This window comes from Mobula birostris, chromosome 6 (assembly GCF_030028105.1).
Source record: "Mobula birostris isolate sMobBir1 chromosome 6, sMobBir1.hap1, whole genome shotgun sequence".
In the NCBI taxonomy this organism is placed as follows: Eukaryota; Metazoa; Chordata; class Chondrichthyes; order Myliobatiformes; family Myliobatidae; genus Mobula; species Mobula birostris.
Window position 1 is genome coordinate 92,899,028 of NC_092375.1, and position 15,284 is coordinate 92,914,311.

The following is a 15,284-nucleotide window of genomic DNA, read 5'->3' on the forward strand; positions in this document are numbered from 1 at the left end:
GAATGGTGAAGGTCTTTGATGATGGATGCTGCTTTCTTGTGACAACACTCTGTGCAGGTGTGCTCAATGGTGGGGAGGGCTGTACCATGATGGACTGGGCCCTATCCACTACTTTTTGTAGGATTTTCCATTCAATGACATCGCTGTTTCCATACTGGGCCGTGATGCAACCAGTCAGTATACTCTCCACTAAGCATCTATAGAAATTTGTCAAAGCTTGAGATGTAATGCCAAATCTTCACAAACTTCTGAGGAAGTTTAGGTGCTGGTATGCTTTCTTCGTAATGGCAAGAGGTTGTTGTTGTGACACCAGTCAGTCAGATGATTGCTCCTTAATGATGGATGTCACCTTTTTGAGCGATTACCTTATGAAGATGTCCTCAGTGCTAGTGAGGCTAATGCTCGTGATAGAGCTGGCTGAACTTCCTACAGCTTTTTCCGATCCTGTGTAGTTGTCCCTCCATACCTGATATACGATACGTCTGTAGAAATTTGCTAGAGTATTTGGTGACATACAAAATATCCTTGTTGGATTTGGCTTCAGACCAGTCGTTTGTCTGAGGTCTTCTTCCCAAAGATAGCTAAGACTACTATAGATGGTATTCACCAGGATTAAGTTCAGCTCATGCCAGTGTCTGGAGCAAGGGTATCTTCAGAAAACCTTGTATTGAAACTTGGTCTGGAAGTATGAGTTGCTGATACATAGATCATAAGTGCAGAAATCCAGCAATCACTCTCGTTCATCTTGCCAAAACCAATGTGAGCCAGACAGGAGGGCCATGAGTCGTAGTCTGCACCACTTGGCATTGAAGTTACCCAGGAGAACAAAATGTTCCTTTCTGGGGGTACTCTCATAAAACTTATTCTTTGCTTCGGATGTGGAGTGCTGAGTGGGAGCATACACAATGACAAGAGTAACTGGACCTTCAGTGGTGTTGAAGTGAAGAGTAAGAAGTCACTCAGATCTATTGCTGCCTGGTTCCATCATCTTCAACAATGTGTTCCTCACTGCAAAGCATACTCCATGCTCTGTGTGCTTGTCAGGGCTTTTCCCTTGCTAGAAAAAGGTTTAGTCTTTGGTGTGCCCAAGTAAGCCAGATGCATCTCCTGAAGGGTGTCTTATGTCCTCGTTGATCTCCTCGTTTATTACAGTTGTCTTTCTGACATCACTGATGTTTTGAAAGTTGTCAGAGAGGCCAGTCATCATTGTTCAAACATTCCAGCGTCCCAGTTTTAGAGCTGGTCTCTTTCGTTGTGTTGTCTTGTCTGGTGCAGTGTTTTCAGTCTACAGTTTGCTTAATATCTAATCTCCATGCACCCAGTGAGAAAAACAGACCATGGTGGGACAGTACCTTTTAGACAGGGGGCAACCCAGCTTAAGGCAGGCAGGAGCTGTCCAGTGAGATCCAAGAATCCCTCCCACCGTCAGACACAACCCCTGGTGCCGTGCTCTATGTCAGTCGAGCATAGTGGCTTCTGCTTCCTGTGTTGTGTTAATGCCATGAGGAGAAGCAGGAGTGTTATCTCCTGAATAGTGTTGAGGCTGCACAGTGAAGTCAATACATTGTGATATGCAGAGCAAGCTGTTGTCCATGCAGCCGATTCCCTTTCTCCACGCAGCTGACAAATCCAGAGGAATGACAGAGACCGATAAAGTTTGGCACCAGTGGCATTCCAGGAGTTGCCAGACAGTGTTGAACTCAACTTAGGACTGTCTTAGGGATTCCAGCTCCAGATCTTTTCTTGGGGTTTACTCCTGAAACCTTCCCATGAGTGGGGTTAGTTGCAAGCCAGTGGAAGTTTGAGATCAAAGTTTTCCTTCTCCTAGATGAGCTGCCAACCACAGCTGATTACCCCATTTGCCCGAAGTGATTGGTTTTAAGGCATCAGTAACTTGCATTTTCCCCTTCTGTCAGTAGAAATGGTTCTGTGGCCTTTGTAACTAAACCAGACATGATAGCCAGCAGCTGGACTTGATTGTCAATATTGTCATTGGGAGTATTTAATAGGCATTGAAGCCAAATGCGCTGCCCTAATTGAGTATAAACATTCTCCATCTGAGAGGAACTTACAGATCCTCAGGGCTGCTAGAAATAAAGTTCAGCAGACTGCTGGGCACTTAGCTAACAAGTACCAGATTCAGCTCAGTGAAGACATCCATAGCACTGCAGGGCAATATCAGGAATATATATGATGGCATCAAGAAAGGTTTCTCCCCACCCCACCCCCGAGACCAAGGGTCCCCTCAAATCCATCAATAGGGAAGTAATTACAGACGAGGGCAAACAGATGGGGAGATGGATAGAACATTACCCTGACCTTTACTACCTCAGCCCTGGATGCCATTGAGTGCCTGCTGACAATGGAACAACTGGATGCACAGCTGACCCTGGAGGTGCTCAGCAAGGCCATCGGCAGTTTGGCCTCAGAAAAGGCACCAGCTGTGTTTTCGCCTCAACACTCTTCCAGAACTTCTTTGCTCTTCACCTGAAGCATGCATTTGGCACTGGGATTCCCCCGGACCTGATCAAGCACTGTAGGTCTACCCTACTGCACCCTCTGCATGAAGTCCTCTAAGTGTGCTGGTAGGAAGGAACTGTAGTACAGAATATGAGGGATGCCAAGTTCATTACCCTCTACAAAATAGAAGTGACAACCCACACTGCGCAGCACCTCCAGAGCTTGATGGGTCACTATTCCCAGCCTGCAAGGAATTGCGTCTGTCTATCAGCCTAAAAAAGACGCACATATTGGGACAGGATGTGGAGGCACCACCAGTCATTACCATTGATAACTACAAACTGGATGTTGTTCATCAATTCACATCAGTTGACCTAGGGACCATCATCAGTGACAACCTGTCCTTGGATGCAGAAATCAACAAGTGCTGTAACAACTCTTACCTTCCTCACCACACGAGTCTGGGAGAGCTCCAAGCTCTCAGTCCAAACAAAGATGGCGATGTACAACATTTTTGTCACCAGCACTCTGCTGTACAGCAGTGAGACCTGGACAACATACCATATGTTAAGCAGGAGAAAAGGCTCAACACCTTCCATTTAAGGTGCCTTTGTTGCACCTTGGGCATTGCCTAGAGAGAGAGTACCCAATGCTGAGATTCTTTCTCATGCAAGCCTCCCAAGTGTGTACACCCTGCTCAGGCAGCATAGACTGTGCTGGCTGGGCCATGTCTGCCGCATACAGAACATTCTGTACGGTGAGTTGGCTTCAGGTAAGAGAACTGCTGACTGCCCGCAGCTGCGGTACGAGGATGTCTTCAAGCGATGGACATCAACGTTGAGTCCCAGTAGGAACTTGCAGCCGACCACACCAGGTGGAGAAGCACTCTGAAAAAACACATTAAGTCAGGTGAAGAAAAATTCCTGAAAGTGACAGAAGACAAATGGGTCCGTAGAAAAGAACACTGCACCTCCACTTATAGATGCGACCTTTGCAGCAGAGACTGCTGCTCTCACGTTGGTCTCGTCAGCCACATAAGGCACTGCTCCAACAGCGTAGCTAAGACAAAACATCCATCGTCGACCTCGACCAACGTAGGGCCACACACACCAAATATACTCCTTGTTACCATCTAAAATTCTGCCAAGAAGAGTTCTGTTATCAGAAAATTTATAGATGGATTTTGAGCCACACAGTCATGGGCATATAGAGAGTAGAGCAGAGGGCTAAGCACTCATTCTTGAGGTGTACCAGTGGTGATCCTCAGCGAGGAGCAGATGTTATTTCTGATCCACACGGACTGTGATCTCCTGTTGAGGAAGTCAAGGATTCAATTCAGAATCAGGTTTAATATCACTAGCAGATGTCCTGAAATTTGTTAACTTAGCAGCAGCAGTACAATGCAATTCATGATAATATAGAAAGAAAAATAAACAAGTAAACTAACTACAGTCTTACTCACTCTTCCTTCAGTTAGTCCTGACGAAGGGTCTCGGCCTGAAACGTGGACTGCACCTCTTCCTACAGATGCTGCCTGGCCTGCTGCGTTCACCAGCAACCTTGATGTGTGTTGCTTGAATTTCCAGCATCTGCAGAATTCCTGTTGTTTAGAGTCTTACTGATACATTTGAATCTGAATTGAATCCTTGACTTTCTCACTAGGAGATCACAGTCAGTGCGGATCTGAAATGCATCAGAAATACAGTGCCTATAGAAAATATTCATGCCCCTTGGTAGTTTCCATGTTTTATTGTTTTACAACATTTAATCACAGTGGCTTTTTTGACATTGATCAACAGAAAAGACTTTTTTGTGTCAAAGTTAAAACAAATTTCTACAAATTGGTCTGAAGTTATTACAATTATTAAAAACAAAATAATTGATTTCACTACTATTCACCCCCCCCCCTCCCCAGTTCAAGTCGGTATTTCGTAGATGCACCTTTGGCAGCAATTACAGCCTTGAGTCTATGTGGATAGGTCTTTATCAGGTTTGCACATCTGGACACTCTAATTTTTCCCCATTCTTCTTTACAAAACTGCTCAAGTTTGGTCAGATTGCATGGGGATCATGAGTGAACAGCCCTTATCAAGTCCAGCCACAAATTCTCAATTGGATTGAGGTCTGGACTCTGACTTGGCCACTCCAGGACATGAACTTAGTTGTTTTCAAGCCATTCCTGAGTAGCTTTGGCTTTATGTTTGAGGTCATTATCTTGCCGGAAAACAAATCTTCTCCCAAGTTGCAGTTCTGTTGCAGACTGCATCAGGATTTCCCTGTATTTTCCTGCATTCATTTTACCCTCTACCTTCACAAGCCTTCCAGGGCCTGCTGCAGTGAAGCATCCCCACAGCCCCATAGTGTGTTTTGATAATGTGCGTGTGTTTAGCTTATGCCAAACATAGCATTTAGTCTGATGGCAAAAAAGCTTAATTTTGGTTTCATCAGACCATAGAACCTTCTTCCAGCTGACTTCAGAGTTTCTCACATGACTTCTGGCAAACTCTAGCCAAGATTTCATGTAAGTTTTTTTCAACAGTGGTTTTCTCTTTGCCTCTCCCCCATCTCAGCCACTGAAGCTTGTAACTCCTCCTGAGTTGTTATAGGTCTCCCTCACTAGTCCCCCTTTTGGCATGGTCACTCAGCTTTTGAGGAGAGCCTGCTCTGGGCAGTGCTATATTCTTATCATTTCTTGATGACTGATTTTACTCCAAGAGATATTCAGTGACTTGGAAATTTTCTTGTATCCATCTCCTGACTTGTGCTTTTCAATAACTTTTTTGCGGAATTGTTTGGGGTGTTCTTTTGGCTTCATAGTGTAGATTTTGTCAGGATACTGACTCACCAGCAGTTGGACCTTCCAGATACAGGTGTATTTTTCTACAATCAATTGGAACATCTTTACAGCACACAGGTGATCTCCATTTAATATATATTATTATATTTGTGTGTGTTTATATATACTTTTTAATATATGTTTGTGTGTATAAAATAGTTAAAAATAATACAAAAACAGAAATAATGGAAGTGAGGTAGTGTTCATGGGTTCAATGTACATTTAGGGATCATATGGCAGAGGAGAAGAAACTGTTCCTGAATTGCTGCATGTGTGCCTTCAGGCTTCGGTACCTCTCCCCTGATGGTAACAATGCAAAGAGAGCATTTCCTGGGTGATGGGGTCCTTAATGATGGGTGCTGCCTTTCTGAGACACTGCTCGTTGAAGATGTCTTGGATACTATGGAGGCTAGTACCCAAGGTGGAGCTGACTAATTTTACAACTTTCTGTAGCTTATTTCGATCCTGTGCAGTAGCTCCTTCCCCTCCCCCGCCCCCCATACTGGACAGTGATGCAGCCTGTCAGAATCCTCTCCATTGTACATCTGTAGAAGTTTTCAAGTGTCTCAAAAGTGACAAACCAAATCTTCTCAAACTCCTAATGAAATATAGCTGTTGTCTTGCCTTCTTTATAGCTGCATCAATATGTTGGGACCAAGTTAGATCCTCAGAGATCTTGACATGCAGGAATTTGAAATTGCTCACTCTCTCCACTTCTGATCCCCCTATGAGGACTGGTTGATGTTCCCCCATCCTACCCTTTCTGAAGTCCACAATCAGCTCTTTGGTCTTACTGAAACTGAGTGCCAGATTGTTGCTGCAACACCACTAGCTGGTATATCCTGCTCTTGTACGTCCGCTCATCTCCATCTGAGATTCTGCCAACAATGGTTGTTGTATCAGCAAATTTATAGATGGCATTTGAGCTATACCAAGCCACGCAGTCACGGGTATAGAGAGAGTAGAGCAGTGGGCTAAGCACACATCCCTGAGGTGCACTAGTGTTGATTGTCAGTGAGGAGGAGTTATTAATACCAATCCACACAGATTGTGGTCTTCTGGTTAGCAAGTCGAGGATCTAATTGCAGAGGGAGGTACAGGGGCCCAGATTCTGTAGCTTATCAATCGGGACTCTGAGAATATGATGTTAAGCACTGAGCTGTAGTCAACGAACAGCATCCTGACATAGGTGTTTGTATTATCCAGAAGATCTAAGGCTGTGTGAAGAGCCATTGAGATTACATCTGCTGTAGATCTATTGTGGCTACAGGCAAATTGCAGTGGGTCCAGTTCCTTCCAAAGGCAGGAACTGATTCTGGCCATGACCAACCTCTTAAAGTATTTCATCACCGTAGATCTGAGTACCACTGGATATTGTCATTAAGGCATCTCACGCTACTCTTCTTGGGCACTGGTATAATCTTTGCCCTTTTGAAGCAGGTGGGAACTTCCGACCATAGCAATGGGAGGTTGAAAGTGTCCTTAAATACACCTGCCATTTGGTTGGCGCAAGTTTTCAGGACCTTACCAGGTACTTCATCAGGGCCTGCTGCCTTATGAGGGTTCACCGTCCTGAAAGACAGCCTGGCATCGCCTCCGAGGCAGAGATCATGGGGTCACCAGGTGCAGCAGGGGTCTTCACAGCTGTAGTTATATTCTCCCTTTCAAAGCGAGCATCAAAGGCATTGAGCTCTTCTGGTATTGAAGCATCACTGTGATTCATGCTTTGGGTTTCGCTTTGTTGGAAGTGTAGGACAGTGTTGAGTTAAGCTTCAACTATTTGATAAGCCACTGGCTTTGTATAGACCCTGTCAGAGTTGACGTACATCCAACATTGCCTCCAAACTTGCTTGGAATTGTTTCTTCACTCTTGAAATAGCCCTCTACCCCTCTACAAATCATACCTGGTTTTCTTCTACAGGTCTGGATTGCCAGACTTAAATCTAAGCAGACGATGAACCTCTTGGTTCATCCACGGCTTTTGATGTGGGAATGTACAGCAAGTTTTTGTAGGTGCACACTCATACATACAGGTTTTAATGACGTTGGTAACAACTGTGGCAACTTCATCCAATTCGTGTTGAATCCCTGAATACAGTCCAGTCCACTGATTCAAAGCAGTCCTGTAAGCATTCTTGTGCTTCCCATGGCCATACCTTCTCAATTCTCACAACTGTTGCTGCAGTCTTCAGTCTCTGCCTATACTCAGGGAGTAGAAGTATAGGCAGGTGATCAGACTTCCGGAAGTGTGGGCGTGTAAGCAGTTTTGATCTTAGTCTAATAGTGGTCCAGTGTGATGTTTCCCCTGATACTACAAGTGGTTTGTTAATGATAATTGTTTAGTGATTTTTCAAGCTGGCCTAGTTAATATCCCCCAAAATGGTGGTGAAGGCATCAGGGTGTGCTATTTTGTGCATGTTGATCACATCACTCAAATCATGCCTGTAGACATTGGCCTGAGCTGGAATGTATACTGCCACCAAAATGATTGCTGAAATCTCCCATGACGAGTAAAATAGATGGCACTTAATTGAGAGATATTCTGGGTCTGGTGAGCAAAATTGGGATGTCACCACATGGAGTTGACATGAGGCATCACACCACCACCTCTACTTTTGAGAGACCCAACAGTTCTATCTTGACGGTGTATAGTGAACCCATCAATCTAAATCGCTGCGAATGGTACGAAAGGGTTAACCAGGATTCTGTGAAGCAGAGAATGCACACTGTTCTAATGTCTCTGATACAGCACCCTAGCTCTGAGATCATCAATTTTATTTACCAGAGACTGTATATTTGCCAGCAAGGTAATCGGAATTGCAGAAATACTTCCCCAAGTTTTGAAGCTTGTTGCTTAGTACTGTGGAGATGATGGTGTTGAACTCTGAGCTGTAATCAATAAACAGCAGCCTGATAAACACTGAGCTGTAATCAATGAACTGATAAGGTATTTCTGTTGTCTAGGTGATCCAAGAATGAGCAGAGAGCCAGTGAGATTGCATCCACTGTACACCTATCGTGGCAATAAGCAAATTGCAGCAGGTCCAGGTCCTTGCTTAGGCTGAAGTTAATTCTAGCCGTGACCAACTTCTCAAAGCACTTCAACACAGTAGATGTGAGTGCAACTGGGCAATAGCCATTGAGGCTGTTCATCATGCTCTTCTGTGACCCTTAATCTGTGACAGTCTTGAGTCAAGCTTCAACTGTTTGGTGAGCCACGGATTTTCTAATTGAGCAATTTGCTTTTCACTAGTTTTTTTTAAAAGAGTAACATCAGAGTACTGTTATGAAAAGGGATACAAGCATATAAATCCCCAAGTACTGTACAGTTGACTTTGTTTATTGGTTAAATATGGTTGTCCTCAGACTAAACACTGCACTTCAAATCCAGTGACTGTTTCTGAAAGCAAGCTGAGAAGAATTTATTGTGAAGGAAAGATTTTGGTGCCAAATTGAAGTCTTCCGATTGCATAGCTGTCATCATCATGGCATATACCAGTCCTGCAATTTAATGCTTGTCCAACTATTTACAAATCAGATTTTACTGTCATAAAACATACTATATTCCTAATTTTCTCATGTAACAGTGTCACATGATGTGATGTCATGTTACGCATTACCTGAAAATGTGAGAAATGGAATTTATAAATGGTATTGCCTATTGCAATGGGACCAATTTGATAACTTTCAAAGGTGGGGTGTAAGCATGATGACTGATAATGCCTAGTTTCAATCCCAAGTAACAGGTGTAGATTGCTGTTCCATTGACAATAGTTATTGATCCAATGCTGCCTCCTCTAGGCAAAGAACGATGCAGAACAAAACAAATCACAGACATTATTCATTGATTTGATTTTCTCTTTTTGATTGGCTATAGTGTAAGCAAAAGTACATTTTTTAAATGAACAAAGAAATGCATTTTGATGGTTGACTGCAATAACATACTCTGTGGCTACTTGATTAGCTACACCTGTACACCTTGTTAATCTAATCAGCCAATCACGTGGAGCAACTCAATGAATAAAAGCATGTAGACATAATCAAGAGGTTCAGCTTTTGTTCAGACTAAATATCAGAATGGGGAAGAAATGTGATCTAAGTGACTTTGTGTAGTTTTTTTTTGTTGCTAAACAGGGTATTTTGAGTATCTCAGAAACTGCTGATCTCCTGCAACTTTCACACACAACAGTCTCTAGAATTTACAGAGAATGGTGAGAAAAATAAAAAGCATCCAGTGAGCGTTAGGTAGTTCTGTGGGTGAAACCCTGTTAATGAGGGAGGTCAAAGGAGAATGGCAACAGTAACTCAAATAGCCACACATTACAACAGTGGTGTGTGCAAGAGCAGCTCTGAATGCACAGCATGCCAAACCTTACAGTGGATGGGCAAGAGCAGCAGAACATGGGCATACACTCTGTGGCCACTTTATTAGGTACAGGAGGTACATGATAAAGTGGCTACTGAGTGTTTATTCTCATTGGATTATGTTAAAATTCTGCTTCTATAAATAGGAACTGTACAAACTATGCATGGGAAGATAAGTACTAGAGACAAAGATTTATGATTGAGAGTGGGAATTTGACTTGGTCTTTAAATGTGTTTTTGCAGCAATGTTAAACTTTTACATGTATTGTTGATAGGGTTGTGCAGTGGAAAGTTTCGGAGAATTGGGATCAGTTTTTGTTCTCATTGAGTTGTGTTATCTGGTTAGTCTTTTACTTTTTCATAATGGGTGCAGCGTACAATATATCCTTATAGCTAGATCCAATAAAATCAATTGTTTATATTTATATTTGTACTAAATGCTAAAAATTAATTTTGAATAATTGCAATGTTTTAATTTTTGTATTTAATGCTTAGTTTATTAAAATAAAGATTGAGAATTGTTGATCTCATGTATTATAATAAATTATAAACTATTATTCTTTTATATTATAATATTTAAAAAATTCTTTGAATAGTTCATCAAATACTTCACTAATAGCAAATGGAAATATGAATAAATTCTGAATGATTATTTGCATTTTCAGGAAACTGCAAATCTGTGAAACTTTAATCATTTCTTTTATTAATTTTAAATAATTACAGTGGATTCTGGTTAATCAGGGCAGCTGCTTATTTTGGACAACTCTTAAAGAACAAAAACTAATCAAGAAAATAGCTGGAATTCTCTTGGTTTATTTGAGACACTATGCTGCTTAATTTGGGTAGGTGACTTGCCGAACATTTTCTAACTAGCGTCAGTCTTGTGTGGCCAATAGACATAACACTGCTTCGAGCAAACAGTTTTTATATAGTGTCAGCTACATGTGTTTGTATTTAAAAAGCAGTAATTTCTGTCACTGATAGTCGGTGAGAAATAAGCAGTAAGACGATTGAGAGCTATTTTGCTCACTGCAGTTTTAAGCATTCAGGCTTGGAGCTGCCAGAAATGGCCAGGAGTGAAAATGAAATTATTTCACTACTTTAAGTTAGAAACTACAGAGAATTTGAATGTATCAACATTCATCTTGAATGTTACAATAAAAGTGAAGATTTGGAGGTTGCAATTATTGACAGCATTGTATGGAGGCAGTGTATTATCTACACTAGGTGTCTTCATTGATTTTGTCCATTTACAGTCTGATTTTGTCCATTTACAGTCAAAAGAACGTGATGCTGATGAATTCCTCTTGTCAATAAGTATTCGGAATGAATGCACAGTCTTACAGTACTGCAGTAGCGTTGGTACTGTTCTAATTCTGTATTTCATTTAAGTACATAATTTGTTACTCAATTTGTCTTTTTTTTTTAAACACCTTTTTAACTATTTCCATGAAACTTCAGCTAATTGGGGCAGCTGCTTAACTGGGCCAAAATGTACTGGTCCCAATGTCTCCCCATTAACCTGAATCCACTGCATTTTTTTCCTGTAAAGTCTTTTCTTCAGGAGTTCAGTGAGGCCCTCTTACTGCTCCCTCTCTGATCTCTGCTGCACCCTGACTCTTCGACCACGTGCTCACCAAGGCACTTTTTCTGGTTTCTTCCCCCTTCCTTTCCAGTCCTAATGTAACTTCTTGGCCTAAAATGTTGAATGTTTATTCCTCTCCATAGATGTTGCCAGCGCTGAAGTTCCTCCAGAACTTAGTGTGTGTTACTAGTGTTTATACTCATGTTTCTCTTTTTGTCATTGAAGCTACCTTTTTATCTTTGGCTGTATTGGAATGTTATGTTTTTATTTTAATGTATTTAGTGATACAGTGCAGAGTTGGCCCTTCTGGCCCATTGGTCCACACCACCCCAGCAAACCTACAACCCCGGTTAACCCTAACCTAATTATAGGACAATTTATGATAACCAGTTTACCTACCCAGTACATCTTTGGACTGTAGGAGGAAACTGGAGCAACCTATGCATTCCACAGGGAGCAATGTATAGGTATAGAGACAACTTACAGAATGGTACCAGAATTGAACCCTGGAACACCCCGAGCTATAATAGTGTCGTGCTAACTGCTACGCCAGCGTGCTCCTTAAAAGCAAGCTTGCTTTTAACAAAGAAATCCATCCTATAACTTTGTAATGCTAGAGCTACACAGCAAGGGAGCTAATTTGTTTCTGTGCATTAGTAATGGCTGAGAGAAAGGACGTTATAAATGAGTGACTGGACAGATCTTAGTCCAGCACGTTAACTGGGAATAAACTGCGGAGGGATAGTTCCAAGAACTGCAAATGTTGTGCTTTTCTTTAAGTATGTATTTTGTAGTTTTATTTTTCTCTATCCTTCAGTGTACCTGAACATCTTTGCATTTTGAAGCAATTTCCATTTACTTTGGAACTGATTTTAAAAATGCAACTGGCACTAGGTAAAGTGAGCATTCTGTTCAATTTGCAGTCTGTTATGAAGACCTGATATCACTAAATTACATTGAACAGAGTCTTTATCCCTGCTCAAACTAGTGTATGAACTATTCCTTGTGAAATAAGGAAAGGAGAGAAAATGTCTGAAAAGGATATACAAACAACCAAAAAATCTGTTCTCTTTTGTCCATACTCTTTTTAATCACACAGTTACCTGATGAAAATAGCGCAGGAATAAATTGGCAAGAATTTGAGAGGTTGAACGAGCTGGGGCTTTTCTCTTTGGAGTGGAGGAAGATGAGAAGTTATATGATAGAAGTGTGTAAGATGATAAGAGGCATTGAGAGAGTGGACAACCAGCACCTTTATCCCAGGGTGGAAATGGCTAATACGAGAGAGCATAATTTTAAGATGATTGGAAGAAAGTATTGGCGGGTTGTCAGAAGTAGCTGTTTTACACAGAATGGTGAGAGTGTGGAATACGCAGCTAGGGGTGGTGGTAGAGGCAGATACAGTGCCTCTAAAAGGTATTCACCCCCATTGGAAGTTTTCGTGTTTTATTGTTTTACAACATTGAATCACAGTGGATTTAAATTGGCTTTTTTGACATTGATCAACAGAAAAATACACTTTGATGTGAAAGTGAAAACCGTCTCTACAAATTGATCTAAATTAATCACAAATATAAAATGCAAAATGATTGATTGCATAAGTATTCACTCCCTTTGTCAGTATTTAGTAGTTGCACCTTTGGCAGCCATTACAGCCTTCAGACTGTGTGGATAGGTCTGTATCAGCTTTGCCCATTTGGACACTGCAATTTTTTCCCCCATTCTTCTTTACAAAACTGCTCAAGCTGTGTCAGATTGCAAGGGGATTGTGAGTGAACAGTCCTTTTCAAGTCAAACCACAAATTCTCAGTTGGATTGAGGTCTGGACACTTGGTCACTCCAGGACATGAATGTTGGTTTTAAGCCATTCCTGTGTAGCTTTGGCTTTATGCTTGGGGTCATTGTCTTGCCAGAAAACAAATCTCCCAAGTCGCAGTTCTCTTGCAGACTGCATCAGGTTTTCCTCCAGGATTTTTCTGTATTTTGCTGCATTCATTTTACCCTCTACCTTCACGGGCCTTCCAGGGCCTGATGCAGTGAAGCATTCCCACAGCATGATGTAGCCACCACCATGCTTCATGGTAGGGATGGTATGTTTGTGATGATGTACGGTGTTCGCCAAACATAATGTTTAGTCCGATGGCCAAAAAGCTTAATTTTGGTTTCATCAGACCATAGAACCTTCTTCCTCTCAGATTTTGAGGACTGCCTGCTTTCTGGGCAGATTTACAGCTGTGCCATGTTCTTTCCATTTCTTGATGATTGAATTAACTGTACTCCAGGGATATTTAGTATCTTGGAAATTTTCTTGTATCCATCTCCTAAATTGTGCTTTTCAATAACCTTTTTGCGGAGTTGCTTGGAGTGTTCTTTTGTCTCTATGATTTATTTTGCCAGGATCACCAGCAGTTGGATCTTCCAGATCCAGGTGTATTTTTACTGCAATCAAAACACCTTGACTGCACACAGATGATCTCCATTTAACTAATTATGTGATTTCTAAAACCAATTGGCTGCACCAGTGATGATTTGGTGTGTGGGGGGGGGTGAATACTTGTGCAATCAATTATTTTGTGTTTTACATTTATAATTATTTTAGATCACCTTGTAGAGATCTGTTTTCACTTTGACACAATTTTTTTTCTGTTGATCAGTGTCAAAAAAGCCAAATTAAATCCACAGTGATTCAATGTTGCAAAACAATAAAACATGAAAACTTTGTGGGGGCAGGCGTGAATACTTTCTATAAGCACTGTGCATTAAGGAGACTCTTAGATAGGCATATGGATGAAAGAAAAATGGAACGCTATGCAGGAGGGAAGCATTAGATTGATCTTGCAGTGGGTTGAAAAGATTGACACAAATCATGGGCTGAAGGGCTGGTACAGTGCTGTACTCTTCTAAAGCTATTCTTTCACCTTTGAGATAAGGCTAGAAAGCAAAGCCTACAACGTGGGCCCAACCATTACACATGCCAATGCTTGTGTGATGTACATTGTGTTTTGTAGGGAAGGAGAAAAACTAAAACGTCTTTGACTTCCAGTCAAGGTGGTGTCTGCGTACAATGCTCCTATGGTCAACATTTTCTGAATGGATCATGAAACCATATATTACACTTCTTTTATGTCTATTATGTTTGTTTTTCATCTTGGATGTGATTTTAGAACTGTTGGAGACTGTGGTTTGCATTTTGGAGATTGTTTGGGTGTTTCAGCACTCTGCAGTCTCTGATGCAGAAGCAACGTGTGAGAACGCTGTGGGATGAGGCACAAGCGGATGTTCGACTCCATTTTGCTGATTAAATCTTCTATTGTTCACCGAATAAAGTGATGAGGGAGGTTGAAACAGGGCAACCGTGGAAGGTGACCATCTGCTGCCTGCCTTTTTATTGCTGTGGCATCGCTCTGCTGCTGGAGAGGGGAGACTGCCATTTGATCGCTCTGCTACCAGAGTGGAGAGACCGCTGTTTGATCGCTGGGGGAAGGGAGGTTGCTTGCTGCTGGAAAGGGAAGGCCTGCAGTTGTGCCTAGAGAATGTTACCCAGGTTTGTATATGGACTTGGGTTATGGGCTTTTATTCAGTCTTATAGTTTTTTAATGTCTTTTGCTTTTTGCCCTATCTTTCCCATTTTTGTGTGTGCAGGGGAGGGGGCTGTCATTCTTTCCTTTCTTGGTTTTGTGGCTACTTGGAGAAGAATTTCAGAGATGTGTACTTTGGTAATAAATGAATTTTGAATCTTTGTAATTATTAATGACCTTTTTCAAAACATTGGCTTTTATACATGCCATCTCAGCTTAAGGCAAAATGACTTCTGTGTTCTGCTAAACCTTATTTTAATCCTTAAAGCTATTAATTGCATCCAGCTTTGAGTTGTGAATGTTTCAAAATCCAGATAACTGTTAATGATATTTGTAATGTCTGAGAGCTCTATGTAGTTAATTGAAAATAACAACAATTCTACAGGTCATGCAAGTGTACAAATGAAGGCTACAGAGCAAGGGTTCTCAAACATTTCCTGCCATGGATCCCTACCATTAA

At 41.6% G+C, this 15,284-nt stretch overlaps 1 protein-coding gene across 1 annotated transcript in view; it reads left to right on the forward strand.

The window, feature by feature from the left end:
- The first annotated feature begins 7,883 nt into the window (after positions 1-7,883).
- gdf3 (growth differentiation factor 3) overlaps positions 7,884-15,284 on the forward strand; it is a 36,892-nt gene continuing 29,491 nt past the window's right edge. The window contains exons 1-2 of the mRNA XM_072259723.1: positions 7,884-8,103; positions 8,482-8,506. Coding sequence (XP_072115824.1) covers positions 7,884-8,103; positions 8,482-8,506 — 245 coding nt within the window. The remainder of the gene's footprint in view (positions 8,104-8,481; positions 8,507-15,284) is intronic.